The 14,288-nt window shown below is 43.2% G+C and overlaps 2 protein-coding genes across 2 annotated transcripts; one reads left to right on the top strand and one right to left on the bottom strand.

Moving 5' to 3' along the window:
• Positions 1 to 748: 748 nt before the first annotated feature.
• On the top strand, positions 749 to 2,383 carry gpr75 (G protein-coupled receptor 75; the record flags this gene model as incomplete). Its single annotated transcript, XM_079169325.1, has 1 exon — positions 749 to 2,383. One exon carries the CDS (start codon positions 749 to 751, stop codon positions 2,381 to 2,383), a length of 1,635 nt encoding a protein of 544 aa, XP_079025451.1.
• Positions 2,384 to 3,721: 1,338 nt separating this feature from the next.
• erlec1 (endoplasmic reticulum lectin 1) lies at positions 3,722 to 8,553 on the bottom strand. The gene is made up of 14 exons (XM_079169326.1): positions 8,252 to 8,553; positions 7,953 to 8,057; positions 7,404 to 7,484; positions 7,147 to 7,224; positions 6,983 to 7,046; positions 6,835 to 6,881; positions 6,488 to 6,711; positions 6,252 to 6,393; positions 5,965 to 6,126; positions 5,818 to 5,877; positions 5,477 to 5,601; positions 5,298 to 5,375; positions 5,103 to 5,178; positions 3,722 to 4,672 (listed from the first exon to the last, which is right to left on the bottom strand). Exons 1-14 carry the CDS (start codon positions 8,387 to 8,389, stop codon positions 4,601 to 4,603), a joined length of 1,452 nt encoding a protein of 483 aa, XP_079025452.1. The 5' UTR covers positions 8,390 to 8,553; the 3' UTR covers positions 3,722 to 4,600.
• Between the last annotated feature and the right edge of the window lie 5,735 nt (positions 8,554 to 14,288).

Raw genomic sequence — 14,288 nt, 5'->3', positions numbered from 1 at the left:
GTTAAAAATGAACACAGACATGTAAGGAAACGTGTTTTATGTCATTGTTTTGTCAATTGGCCGCTTTTTGGATGATCTGTCGCTGAAATACGCTTTTTTTCCCCTTTTTTTTTTCGAAGCCGCGGTGCGTTCACTTACTATCGTATTGCTTTGGGCTGTTTTTTTTTTTGATATGGGCTGTATCAAATGATGCTGAGGATGGACCCACGATCGATGAGAGATGGTAGGTTATATTGTATCATTGTATGGATTATCTAAACCATTTAACAGCTTGAAATCTAGAGCTTCAAATCTAGATAAATTAGGAATACAGTGATGTACACATTTTTCCTCTGGATTTGAGCAGACGTGTGTGTGTTGGGAGAAGGAGGGGGGGGGGGTGAGGTATAATTGGCCAAATGCAGAGGTGCATAGTTAATAGCCCCCTGTAGCTCGTGTCTAACATGTACCCTAGTGTATCACCGCTTATTAAGAAATGTACCTGTTTACGGCCGATGGTAAATGAACTATGAATTGCGCCCTTTCATCAATCATGAGTGTATTAAATGTGTTAACCATGAATGAATCAAATGTGATCTACTGCACAATATAGCTAATATATGACTTTGTATCCTTTTTGTAGCACTCCCCCCAAGGTGGCAGCAATGGCGCAAGCAGCAGCTACTGTGATGATCATGTGCTCCTTCCATAAAGAGGAATAATGCTGACATTGATGACTGTGGGATCCTTATAAATTGTTAATAATACAATGAACACCTCTGTTACACCATCAGACCTGGTGGATGTGCCAAGACCGCAGAACTTCAATGGCACCCTGGGCACACAGACGCCATCGAGTTGGGCTGTGATCCACACGGCTACCTTGACCTTTTGCTCTCTCCTCCTCATCTTCATTTTCTGCCTGGGCTCTTATGGCAACCTCGTGGTGTTCCTGTCCTTTTTTGACCCGGTGTTTCGCAAGTTCCGCACCAACTTTGACTTCATGATCCTCAACTTGTCCTTCTGTGACTTGTTCATTTGTTGCGTGACCGCTCCCATGTTTGCTCTGGTGCTCTTCCTGGATGCAGGTGGAGGGGACGGCGTGTCGAAGAGTTTCTGCTTCGCCTTCCACTTGACCAGCTCGGGCTTCATCATCATGTCCCTGGAGACGGTAGCGGTCATTGCTTTGCATAGACTGCGCATGGTTTTGGGGCAGCAGCCCAACCGCACCGCCTCCTTCCCCTGCACGCTGGCCCTCACCGCCCTGCTGTGGACGTCCAGCTTCACCATGGCGGCCCTCCTTACCATGCGAGCGTACCCGCGTAGAGACGGACCCTGCTTGCCCCACTTTGGCCTTGGAGGTGGACAGGCCAGGGTGGTGTTGTATGTCTACCTGGCAGACTTTGCCTTTTGTGTGGCTGTGGTGTCGGTGTCCTATCTGATGATTGCTCAGACACTGAGGAAGAATGCACAGGTGAGGAAATGTCCGGTCATCACTGTAGACGCCACATGCCCACCACCTCTCATCGCGGCAGGCTTTGAGAGCATGCAGTGTGCGGTTCAAGACCCGTCTCTGTTCCGCAACCAGACTTACAACAAACTGCAGAAAGTTCAGACACACTCCTATGTCAACAAGACCAGCCAGCCTCTGGTTCCAGGGGCTGCCCAAGGAGCCACCTGCTGTCAGCTGGTGGCCACAGTCAACTTGGCCACAGCCAAAGACTCGAAGGCAGTCGTCACCTGCGTAGTCATCGTGTTCTCTGTGCTGCTTTGCTGCCTGCCGATGGGAGTTTCTCTGGCGCAGGACGTTTTGTCCCCAGAAAGCAGCTTTGCACATTACCAGTTTGAACTGTGCGGCTTTGTGCTCATTTTCCTCAAGTCGGCCATCAATCCCTTTGTGTACTCGCGCAACAGCGCGGGCCTCCGCCGCCGCGTGCTGTGGTGCATTCAGTGGGCGGCACTGGGCTTTCTCTGTTGCAAGCAAAAGACTCGGTTGCATGCGATGGGGAAGGGCAGCCTGGAAGTCAATCGCAATAAATCCTCCCATCATGAGACCAACTCGGCCTATGTACTGTCGCCCAAGCCGCAGAGGAGGCTGGTTGACCAGGCTTGCGGGCCCAGTCACTCCAGGGATTGTGCTGGTAGTCCAAGGGCCACAGGTGCGCGCAAACCTCGCCCCCCGAGTACCTCTACGCCCATCAACACCCGCATTGAGCCCTACTACAGTATATACAACAGCAGTCCCTCTGCAGGACCCAGCTCCCCAACCAGCCTGCAACCTGTCAGCTCTCAGACGTTTGCCTTCGCCAAGTCTTATGTAGCCATGCACTACCACACTCACCAAGACGCACTGCAAGACTTTGAAAGCACCTCAGTGCACCAGATTCCCATTCCCTCAGTCTAATAGAAGATCAGAAAAGGTGTGGACAATCTCTCCGTGGCTTTGAATCAGAAGAGGAACACAAAAACAGCCCATTTTATGTATTTGGACTCTGTATTAAACTTTTGTTCTCTTCTACATTGGAATAAGTTTAGTTTTCTTGATTGAAAAAAAATTAAAGAACCAGTATTATAAGCCTTGCCATGAAACTAAAAAACAAGCAATAGATTTGTTATGAAAGTGTCTTATCCAAAAGTTCTTTACTGTTATTGAATTCACTTATTTTTCCTTTACAGCTACTGCATTTCCACATTAATCTGCCCCTGTGTTGCGCACGCATGTGCCATTATAACCCGATACTCTATTGGTTTTCATTGCAGCCGAAGACTGCAGTTGCTAGATCACTGCTGTTTCCTCTCTGGCTGAAGTCGCTGAGCAAGCTGATATAAGCTGCTGTAGTGTCGGGCTGCTGTGAATCCACACAGGCCCACACGTGGCTGTCGATGGCATGTGGTTGCTACTTTGATGAACTTTTGCTTCTTAAGAGAAATGTATTTGTGAACCTCATACACTTTTCAACACAATAAATGTTTGGCAAGATCAGAGGATCTCAGCTTTCACTTTTTCTTTTTTTCAACTAGAGCCTAAACAATGAATTAGTCGATTCACAGAAAATTACTCTGCAAAGTTTGATAATTGATTTCATAATCAGCTTTTCCAATGTGAGCATCTGATGCTCTGCTTTGGCACATATAGTACACTTATTATCTACGATGCTGTCGATCGGACAAATACATTTTTGAAGTCGTCACGTTTGGATTTTGTAAAATATAACTGGCATTTTTACCTATTTCCAGATATTTTTGGAGATAAAACAATGAATAAAGTTGAATTAATAGTGAAAATAATCGTTACTTGCAGCCCTAGTATTATTATTGGCAGCCATGACAGTAAAGAAATGATGGTAACGCTGGTTAAGACCTCATGTCTGCTGGGGTTGAACACCTGTCATTGTGCTCATGTTAATAATGCAACATATTTATCTTAGAACTATAAAGGGATGACAAATCGGAGCAACAAAACAGTTTGAATTGGCATTTTGTCGCTGTATTTCCTTCCGATATATTCATGCCTGCTATTCTTTTTATACATATGCTCAGCGTCAGCGCCCTCTGGTGGCCTTTACTGTACAATACAACTTAGCCACAGGGAAATCACAGTTAGTATTTTACACATGCTTATCATGGTTCATTCAGATGCCATGTTTAAAAAAATGTAATAAAAAAAGAAAAGAAAAACTAAATATTTTTAAACTAAAATATTTTTGTAGAGACAATGACAACTAACATGGACAGCCATAGATACTTATTAAGAAGACATTTATTACCACAATGTCCTTATATCGCCCAGTCAAGTCAAATGATTTATTGTTTCCTGTTCGGTAATGCAACTCTATAAGAGAGATTCAATGTTTTAGTTGTATTCTTTGCTGCAAGGCTTGTATCCCCGTGATACAGCATTGATCAGGATTCCAGTGTGCATCTACATAAAACAGACAGAATACTTCAAACCCACAGACATTCCGTACATCCGACAAACTTAAAAGAAATTTTAATCAACCATTCACTTGTGTTGCTATTCCACAGCACCCGCTAATGCATAAGTTACACTCACTCATCCTGTAAATGAACACAATACACTTTCACACTTGCTTCCCCCCCACATCTACAAGTACAAAGTGCCACAGTCAAGCAGTGCACACACACACACACACACACACACACACACACACACACGCGCGCACACACACACATGCACACACACACACGCACACAAAAACCATGAAAAATGTGATTCCCCTGATGTTAACGAATCCCCTGATTCATAACTCCTTTGCTTGCAATTAATCAACACAAAGTGAAGCATAGATATGGAGTACAGGCAATAAACTGCCTTGTGGAGTGAGGCGTCTGCACCAATTCACCGTGTTATCACAAAGTCTGAGCTAGCCTTTCTGGATGTAGTGTCGCCCAGTGCACAGATCAGGACATGGTCTGAGGCTGTGCTCCTTTAGGCTTCAGTTTAACCGTCAGTTTGGCTTTTAGCGCAGTGTCATGGGCATCTCTCTTCCTCCACCAAACAGGCTTCTGCTTTATGATAAATGTCTGCCCTCTTCAAGTGCATCTGTCCGTCCTCTCCTTGTCCTTCATGTGCTGCTGCCATCATGTGGTCTTTGTTAATTTAGCTGGAGATTGACAGAAGTCCCTGTTCATCAGCGGTGTCAAGAATCCTGCATATGACCGGAGACTCAACCTGGGGGGGGAAAAGAAAAACAGACAGATGTCAATCATCTCGAATCCTCTGGGCTGACCTATCTGCACACGCCCAGTATGGTTTGATATTAGTACTAGAGGTCGACCGATAGTAGAGTTTCAATGGCTGATATAACGATAGTTTGGAGCAGGAAAAAGACGAATGCCAATTAATAGGCCGATACCTATCAAGAGCTGATAGAGTTGCGTTGTACAGTATATTCAAGAGGTAACTTTTGTGGGGAGCAATATAATGAAAACAGGTTCGATGTGACACAAATAAGACTTGTAAGCTTGCTGTAAAATCAGCTGTTCCTGGGATGGCAAAGGTTTAGCCCACGTTTTTCTGACCACAGCACCAGAATAATAACCTGACACACTGTTACTAAGCAGGTGGTTCTTTTGCAGTGACTGGTTACTAGAGAACTTACCCCAAGGATGTACTGACAAGTCTGAGGCTCCAGCATATAGACGGTGACAGCATGGGGAGACTCAGACTCCTTACATCTGACAAGAGAGAGAGGAGAGAAATGAGATGAGTGACTCAACTGGGGGAAACATGCGTTGACCCACGGTGGTGACACCGATTCCTCCCCCCCCCCCCCCGCCCATGACTGTTCACTCACTTGAGCTTAACAATGACCTGTCTGGGCTTCCCTGTCAGATCACACACATCCCCGTGGCCATAAAAGTGGGACACCAACCTGTCATGAAGCAGAGACATTCATACGATATGAGTCAACAACAACAACCTCGGTTTTACTTTGCATCCAGGTCAGGCTTAACAATATGAACGATGGCCTACTTGATTTTCTGCACTCCGTCGTCTTTGAGCTGGTAGGACCGGGCGACGTTCTTCTTGGCCCACTCGTTGTGCTCCGCGGCATTCCAGTTCCCGACCACCACGGTGTTCTTTCCTTGCTCTTTCTCCTGAAGCACCAAGGAGCATTTTCAACACTGTACAAGAGCAATCTAACGTACCAAATACACCAAACAATCTGCTACATTTCGCTTTCGGAAACCTTTTTTTCTTAATTAATGAGATATGTGTTGAGTTGCAACCCTACAGTAATGTGTAACAGCTTGAATTGATACTAGAAGTAGATTTGCCTCCACACGGACACGCTCACAAGTAGAAACATTTACCTCATGGTACTGATGGACGTGCTTGCCGTAACAGAATTCATATTTCCACCACCCTACCCCCTGGAACACACACATTAAAGATGGTTATACGTCACTGAGCCGTATATTCAAACGCTGCTCGGGTGATACAGAGGGAACACGCCTCACCCCATGCAGACAGTACGAGCCACTAAGGAACTCCTTGATCAGCTGTTCATCCGTCAAACGAGAGATGTGAGTGGTGCCGACAGTGACCTGAGTTTGACCCCCAACAGTGATGGGCTTGTGAGTGGAGGAGAAGGCCTCCTCTCTGACCGGTGGCGTCTCCTGCTGTAACACGTGAAAGATATACATGAGCCAGGCGCCGTCGGCACACGCAGTCCCCCCCCCCCCCCCCCCCCCCCCCCCCCCCCCCCCCCCCCCCCCCCCCCTCCTCTAGTCATTTCATGTCTCACCTCTCTGGTCCCAGAGGTGGCGCTGAAAGGCGGTTTAAGCTGCTCCTCTCGCTCCTTATCCAGCTGGGTGAGCCGCCGAGGCCGCAAAGGGGAGCCTGCCAGAGCCTGGCAGAAGACGGCGTTCACCGGGGACGACTTGAACCTGCAACGGAATTAATGGCAAGTTGAGAAACCGTACTTCTACTACCCGAGGCGTATTCCTTTTGAGCACAATATGGACATTTTGACGGATCTACCTGTATTTTGGGTGCGCGCAAAGCAGCGGCGTCAACACCACCACCTCGTATTCACAGGTCGTGACCTCGGCGATGGACAAGATCTCATGCTTGGCCTCCGGATGACAGACGTACAGCACAGACGTTGAGCGAGCGTCGTTCTGTTTCAGCCCACAGGGAGTCCCGTTTCCCATCTCCAGCGAGAAGAAGGGAGTCAGCTGACCTTCTATGTTCTTAGTGGGCACCTGGACACCAGTGGGAAGAGTGACGGAAACAGAAAAGATACAACGTGTGAGTATTGAGGGCCAGGCAAAGGCAGCCAGGCAAATATGGTTGATTATCGCAGTTTCATTAATAAATATACCTACTTCAATGTCAGCTGCTGGTTTGACAGTTTCTGCCTCTTCAACTTTATCTGAAGAAAAATAATAATTTAGCTTTAGCACAATAAGGCAAAGACTAATACACTAAATAACCGTACAAATACGATTACATTATATTCACAAATGAACTCACCCGTCTCTGTTGACGGGCTCTGCTGTGCCAGATTCCCCAGGAAGTACTCTTGAACATTAATTTTCTGGGGAAACACGCATGATTACCTTCAGTACGTGGCACACTATGTGCTGGCTTCTCATTCCTGTCATTAGAAAATGATTTTACCCGCTACAAGCACTGACCTGGCCAGTCTCCTTCTCTTCGTGGTACTGTCTTACATGCTTTCCGTGGCACACTTCATACGTCCAGTATGACTCGATCTGAAAACGTTGCCAAAGCCGAGAGCAGGTTATAGAGTTATTCAATTCACCAAATTCACCGACAGGAAGCAGAAAAAAAATGACGGTCGAGTTTTTCGTCATTGTGAACAGTTTCAGTCTCTCCGTTGGCGGCGGTGGGGAAATGAGATTCAAATTGAGGTTAAGTTGAGAAGTCTCACCCTGTAGGAGCAGCTGCTTCGTTTGAACAGTGGATCCAGCAGTTCACCCGGACTGGGCCCACCGTACCCCTTATCGTCATCCTGAGTCAACAAGCAAAGGCATTAGGAGTTAAGCAGATAAGGAGATAAGGCGGCCAAGGGAGCCGTGTCAGTGGACAACATCTGTTCGATGTGGAATCTTGCTGCATAGTCATGCGGATCCTTTTCAATGACAGTCATATTTTTTTTTTAATTGACAAATTAGTATTTTAATCTCAGTTTCACGTTTGTTGCCACCCTCAGAATGAATAGCTTAGATAATATAGTCTAACAGGGGAGTGTTTCAAACATGATCTTATGTTGATCTTATGTTTTATTATGTGTTATTATTATTGTGTTATTTGTATTTTCAATTCCACCGTCATGCATGAACTGTTTCTAAAGATATGAATGATGGCCAAAGATAAAATATGACACACACACTGCAGCTAATTCAATGGAAGGTACGGGCTAGTTTATACATTTAAAGAGTAATTCAAGTTCACCTCTTAAACATGTTGAAACGCTTACCTCATCTCCAGATGTCAGGGAGGGCAGCAGACATTTATACTTCTCCTTCTCTGTTGTTGTCATGATGACAAAGTCATCCTCCTTGTACAGCCCCCCTGTCGCAGGCTGAAATCCACAGACAAAACACGTTTTGTGTAAAAAGTAACGAGGCGTATGAAGGAGTGAGGAGACGTAACTGAACATATTTGCACGCTCACTTCACAGCTGAACGTTACACGGTTGAGAGTAACGTCTCCACCAACCCTCCAATAATAAACGTGTCCCCCTAAAAAACGGTGTTACTAACGGAGGAAACATACCAGCGTGAATTCAGCGCCCGGCCAGGTGATTTTGAAAGGGATTTCGTCCGTGAAAGTGGGATACCCTCCCCTGTTAGCTGAGACTCCGCTGCAGACCTCCAGCAACCCCCCGAGAAACACCAGCAGCAGCCCAACCATGATCCCTCCTGTCCCCGGCTGCTGAGCTCCTACAGCCCGCTCCTCATATAGACAACAAGCCTTCTCGCCTCACACCGACAGGGGCCCGAGTGAAGTCTACCACAAAGTCCGAGGGAGTCCGGTTTTGACGGTGGTGAGAGAGGGCTGAGAGACACGGATGTCAATACGACACGAATTTACAGGAAGTGAACTGTTTACTTGCCACGTCGTGTTCCGCCTGTGCGCTGGGCTTAAATCACAGCAGCGCCCTCTGGCGGCGACTTCCGGTAAGACTCGTGAGTGTGGATACATGTGCTCTCCATGTTTCAGTCTTCTACAATAACTGAGATAGTTAACTCCGAAAACAGGGTCACACACACAAGCACAGTGCAGGTCATTCTTTAGACCAAATTGCTTACATATGATGATATGATTTTGACAGCAGAGTTACAACAGAACAGGTTAGAGGGTGTGTGAACGATGGTGACAGTGATGATATAGTAATATCTATGCTACTAAGCTGCATTCATGGTCCAAAAAACGTATCTTGTTCTGTTTAGTGTTGCTTCATATTTAGAGTAACAGTCCAACATTTTGGGAAATGAACCATGAAGCAAAAATATACACATGTTATGGCTTGATAATAGTAATATTATTGTATTAACATTGTGTCTGATGAAGACAAATGTTCATGCAAGAGTTTGGACAAAACATCACCTTACAAAAACACACAGCACAGACGTCCCTCTGATTATGATCCTTGATTTATGATCCTGTTGATGTGATAAAGTCCAGATTACAGCAACTACAAAACAAAGTTTGACACTGAAAATACAGCAGACTGAGAAAATGAGATGACTGAAATGAAAGAGGTCTAATTATTGAGGCTAAATATTTCAGGTCCATTGCTTCTTTTTGTCAATATGCAATTTCCCATAATGCACTTTCCCTTTGATGGAAATACATTTTCCTTCAACGTTTAATTCAAACAAATACAGACAGTTTGCTTCTGATACTTCCAAAATCAGCAAACAACCCATTTGCCAACACAATCATCACATAAATGCCCCGTTAGTTTGTTGTATCTGTGGTGCTGCACTGACTGCTGTGATCGATGCCCTTCGCTCCTCTCCTCCAGGTGGAGGCGCTGTAGGACAAACAAACACAACTGTTTTCTGAATGTTTTCATGGGAACTCGAATATATAGAAGCAGTGATGAAGCTACTGTAACATGTAAAGACGTTGTTGTTGTCCCAGCTGTTTGTTGAACAGTAGAAAGAGTGTGACCCGGGCTCCCCCAGGAGCACCATATCGGTACCGAACTTAGTGCGGACACCCCATCTTCATAGTCCGCTGCAGCTCAGAGCTCGAACGATCCCTCCAGCCTCAGCCTCCCGGTAACTTGGACTACAGGCGCGCGCCACCGTACCCGGCGAGAAAGCCATTCATTCAGAAAGGTTTGGGCTTTTACAAACGTGACGTCATTAGGGTGCTCAAGCGGAATCTCGTGATGAAAACAAAACGTGCAGCTGCAACGTTGAAGGCTGATCAGCATTTGTACAATTTACCTAAAACCTTATTTCCATAAAGATCAATTCGTCTCGTATCGTTCAACATCTGTGTGTTCAGTATGAGTTACTATCATCCACAGTCATGCGCAGTTGATGTTTTTCATAATTTCTGCAGATTGCATGATACAATCATTTATATTTACAATCTCTGATACAAATATAAAGACGTTAGGTTTGTACTGACTCTTAATAACAAGACAGTGAGCTAAGTAGCTTAAAAGCGGATCACAATGTGGACATATTTTCTTTATTTGAACAATAACATTAAAAAGTGTCTGGTTTGGGACAACATTTCTATGACAAACGTGCAACATGACACTTACATTTAGGTGTGATGAGGTTTATAAAGCCCTTTAACGTTTTCTGGATTCTGACTGGTAATTTGTTGTTATTTATGAGCCTCTGGTTTATTTAGTGAAGTCTGGTTCAACCACACAGCTTCTTTCATTTGTTGTCTGATTAGGCCTCTTGTCAGAACTTTGTAGATGTGTGACTGAGCTCTCTTTATATCTTCTGACTCTCCTGTGTTGTTACTACGATTCACATCTTTATGATTTATTAACTCTCATTATTGTGGAACAAATAACACCCATTATGTTGATATATATACTTACCTTAGATGGTATGTCTGGGCTAATTAGAGTGAGAAGGTGTATATAAGGAGCTCAGTTTGTTTGTGTCAGGAGACTGGTAGAGACTGGTGGGAACTGGTGATGGCGAACTTTTGGTGAGGTGTAAGAATGTAAAAATAGATGAAGTTTCATCTGAAACCTCTTCTTGACTCCTGATCTGCTCATTTGCCTCCATGGCCACTTGGGCATGTTAACACATACTAAGACATTTATATGACATTGTTATAACATACAATGACATTTTTATGGCATGCTTATGATATACTATGCCATTATTTTAGTATATTTTAATGATATACCATACTGTATTCTTATTATTAAGGCATATTATATACTATGACATTTTTATGACATCACATATTTGTCATGTATTTATGATAATTTCTATGACATACTATTTTTATTAGCATTTTTATGACATACTATACGATAACATTTTAATGGCATATTATACTGTGACATTTTGTATCATTTTGTGGCATGATATATTATCTGATTTGTATGGCATTTTTATGACACACTACACTCTACTATATATATATATATATATATATATATATATATATATATATATATATATATGTGCGTGTAATTTGTGTTGCAAAGGTTCCGAAGCTGTTTTACATGACACCATAAACTATGACTTTTTTATGAGTTTTTAACTACATGTTAATTATAATATTGTTATGGCATACTATGACAATACTTTAAAATGATCTGTCATGACATACAATACTATGTCTTTTTTAAGACCATTTGATTATACTATCACTTTTTACGATATTTAATATCATAATGTTTTAAGGCATTAACATTTATTCATGCTACTATATTGAGACATTTATAATTTTTTATTACATACTATACAATAACTTTTTTTATGACATAATAAAACATGATTTGTTTATAGCATACTATTCTATGCTGTTTTTACGACATTTTTATGATACACCATATTAGGACCTTTTTATTACATTTTGATGTGTTTTACTCTGCGGTAACGAGCGTGGTTGTAATCAACGCCATTAATCTTCACTTCACTGCTGGCTGTCTTCACTCTGCGTTTGTGTCTTTGTGTGATCGTAGCTGGAGGAGCTCAAACCCGACTGAGAGAGCAGAGGATATGTGTGCTGCAATGAGATAATAAATTACACCAAAACATAAAAAATGACTGATAAAAAGCAACAGTAACGTTGGGGCTTATCAAGTCTGACATAATTTAGCCTGCTACAGCCCGTGTTTGGTTTGTCCATTCTGGGCTGTTGTAGAAACATAATGGTGCAAGATGGCGGACTCTGAAGAGGACCCGCTCCCCCTGTAGATACAAATGGCCTTTTCTAAGCCAACAAAAACACAATGATTCTTAGTTTGGGGTCATTTTATACTAATGAAAACATAGTTGGATATTGTATTCCATTTCTACCAATAAACCCCCCTTCATGTTACACAGTGTTCCTTTAATTCAGAAAAGAGGGATTCTGTAGCTTAGAAATACTGCTGAAAATGTTCATCTGATTAAGCGTGATGCCGTATGCATGTTACATATTTACAAATCAATGTTTGAACGGAAATGTCAGAAATTACCCTCAGTTACTATTTCACTTTCTGGGTTTGTATTTGCTTTGTATTAGGCCTCGATTATAACACCATACCGAAGTCATGTCAAACAGAGGTTCAATATTTGTTGCACTGTAGACCTGTAAAATGAAAGACCTGTTGAAATATGTCACGTTACATATAGATTGTACTAATTATTCTCATTACTGTCTGTCACAGAACCACACTACTCCTTCATCTACTTCCAATACAAATTTTAAAGGAACAGCTAGTCTGAAATGCCTTCTAACTGATGCCCCCTAGTGGCCACAACCTTTATTAACCACTCAAATTATAGTCCTTCCACTTCAGATTATCAATGGGGCTAGTCTGACCTCATCTAGTTTGACGCTGTTACACACATTTTAGCTGTGTGGTCTCTCTTGGATACTGAACACAAATACAAAGTCGGTTTTAATCTAACCAAACTCTATGAAGTAAAACTAAGTCCAAAATGACAGACATCAAGCTAGGCAACAGGTTTACAACTTGAAACATGCCGTTGGATGGTGGGTGCAGGTTAATGTACGTTGAGAATTCTGTGCCCGTCGTAAACATAATCTGTGGTATGTCTTGCAGTCATTGCTAACATATGTTGTCGCTATCGTTCCAGCAACAAGCCGGTGTTACGTCCCAACTGGTTTTCAAACCATCCGGTTTCTGTACCGTTGTGTTCACTGAACAACAGCACTTGCGTGCCAATGTTGGCGATATTCGAGCTGCATCTCAAATCCGAGATCTCATCTGATTGTCTGAGCGAGCACTACATCACAGCCACTTACTTAAAAAGAATTATAGGAAATATATTTTGTGCAAGACCGCTTTGAGCTGGTTTCAATGCCACTGTTTGAAAGTCATAATGCGTCGTAGTTGGCTGTAAAGTGGTAAACATTGCTTTAGCCTCGAGAAAAAAACCCAATTGATGAACAAGTTCGGGTTTTCTATGCTCAAGGTAACCAGTTGTTCTGGATATATTGAACATTTGTGCACTTTCTCTTAACTAGAAAAAGAAGCAATCTGTCATGTGTTTCATTACTGTATGTGTAACCTTTTTTTTGTTTGTATCAAGAACTGCATCAATCTGTGGCAATATTTTATGTGTACTGATGATGCACCTATGTTGTTCTTAAATGAAGACATTTATAGAACAAACACAATGGCGTTTTTTCCCATAGATTTCCGTTTTTGGTTTGAAACAAAAAAAACACAGCCTCTTGTGCTGAGAATAGTTCTCATAAAGCTGCTATCGAACGCAGAACACATCTCGCCTGAAGCAGTTGGCTCCTTTTTGAGTTGAAATGCTCGAGAGAGGTTTCCAGATCATGTGGGCACAAAACAAAGGCAGATTGCCTCATCTCTGCCTCCCAGTGGATGGATTTGGGAGTTTAATTGTGTCAGTTTGTGTGCTGAATACACAGAGCTGATGTTTTAGTATGTCTCACCGTTATTATTATTAGCATTCCATGCAGAACTGAAAATGAAAAGGCACTATGAACATACAAAGTATAAAAGATCCTGTTGAAGAGCTGATTTACGGAGCATTTCCTTCATATTATGTTGGTTGAATTATATGCCGGCAATGGCGAGAGCAGCTGTGTGCCATTGTGCAATGTCCTTACTCTTTTATCCCATGGCTCTGTTGATTCAGCAGTGCCGCGTGTTGAATGACAATAAATAATTTCCCCCCACTGCAGCAGTTCACATGGGAACAGCTCTCAGTTAACAGGAAATTTAAAGCATGGACCTTGAAAATATGTGGTGTGGCATTTAACCGTCAGGGGGGAAATGTGGAGAGCGCCTTGGACCGATGGAGCCTAAACCTGAGAATGGGCATTTTTCCACCTGTTGGTGGAGCTGTTGATATGAGAATGTGCAGCACAGGCAGCGAGAGACAGGAGGGAGATTTTTACAGAGATTTTGAGACAAAGAGGGAGAGGATTAGGAGGAGAAAGGGATATGGAGGAACAGGGAAGGATACAAGCGAGAGAACACCCCACTAGATCATCCATCCTCCACAAGCCCTCCGCTCTGCTTACATAGCTTCTACTCACACTCGTCTCTATATGTACACACAACACACGAATGTACATTTTAAGTGTGCACTAGCCTATATGTGCGCAC

This window comes from Pholis gunnellus (genome assembly GCF_910591455.1).
Source record: "Pholis gunnellus genome assembly, chromosome: 11".
Lineage (NCBI taxonomy): Eukaryota > Metazoa > Chordata > Actinopteri > Perciformes > Pholidae > Pholis > Pholis gunnellus.
This window is presented reverse-complemented; position numbering and strand designations above follow the sequence as displayed.

Excerpts from the sequence above, each read along its gene's own strand:
- erlec1 (XM_079169326.1), bottom strand. The coding sequence starts at position 8,389 with ATGGTTGGGCTGCTGCTGGTGTTTCTCGGGGGGTTGCTGGAGGTCTGC. Across the intron at positions 7,485-7,952 it reads CCCTGACATCTGGAGATGAG|GATGACGATAAGGGGTACGG; the intron begins GTAAGCGTTTCA and ends TTGTTGACTCAG. Across the intron at positions 6,712-6,834 it reads AACCAGCAGCTGACATTGAA|GTGCCCACTAAGAACATAGA; the intron begins GTAGGTATATTT and ends ACTGGTGTCCAG.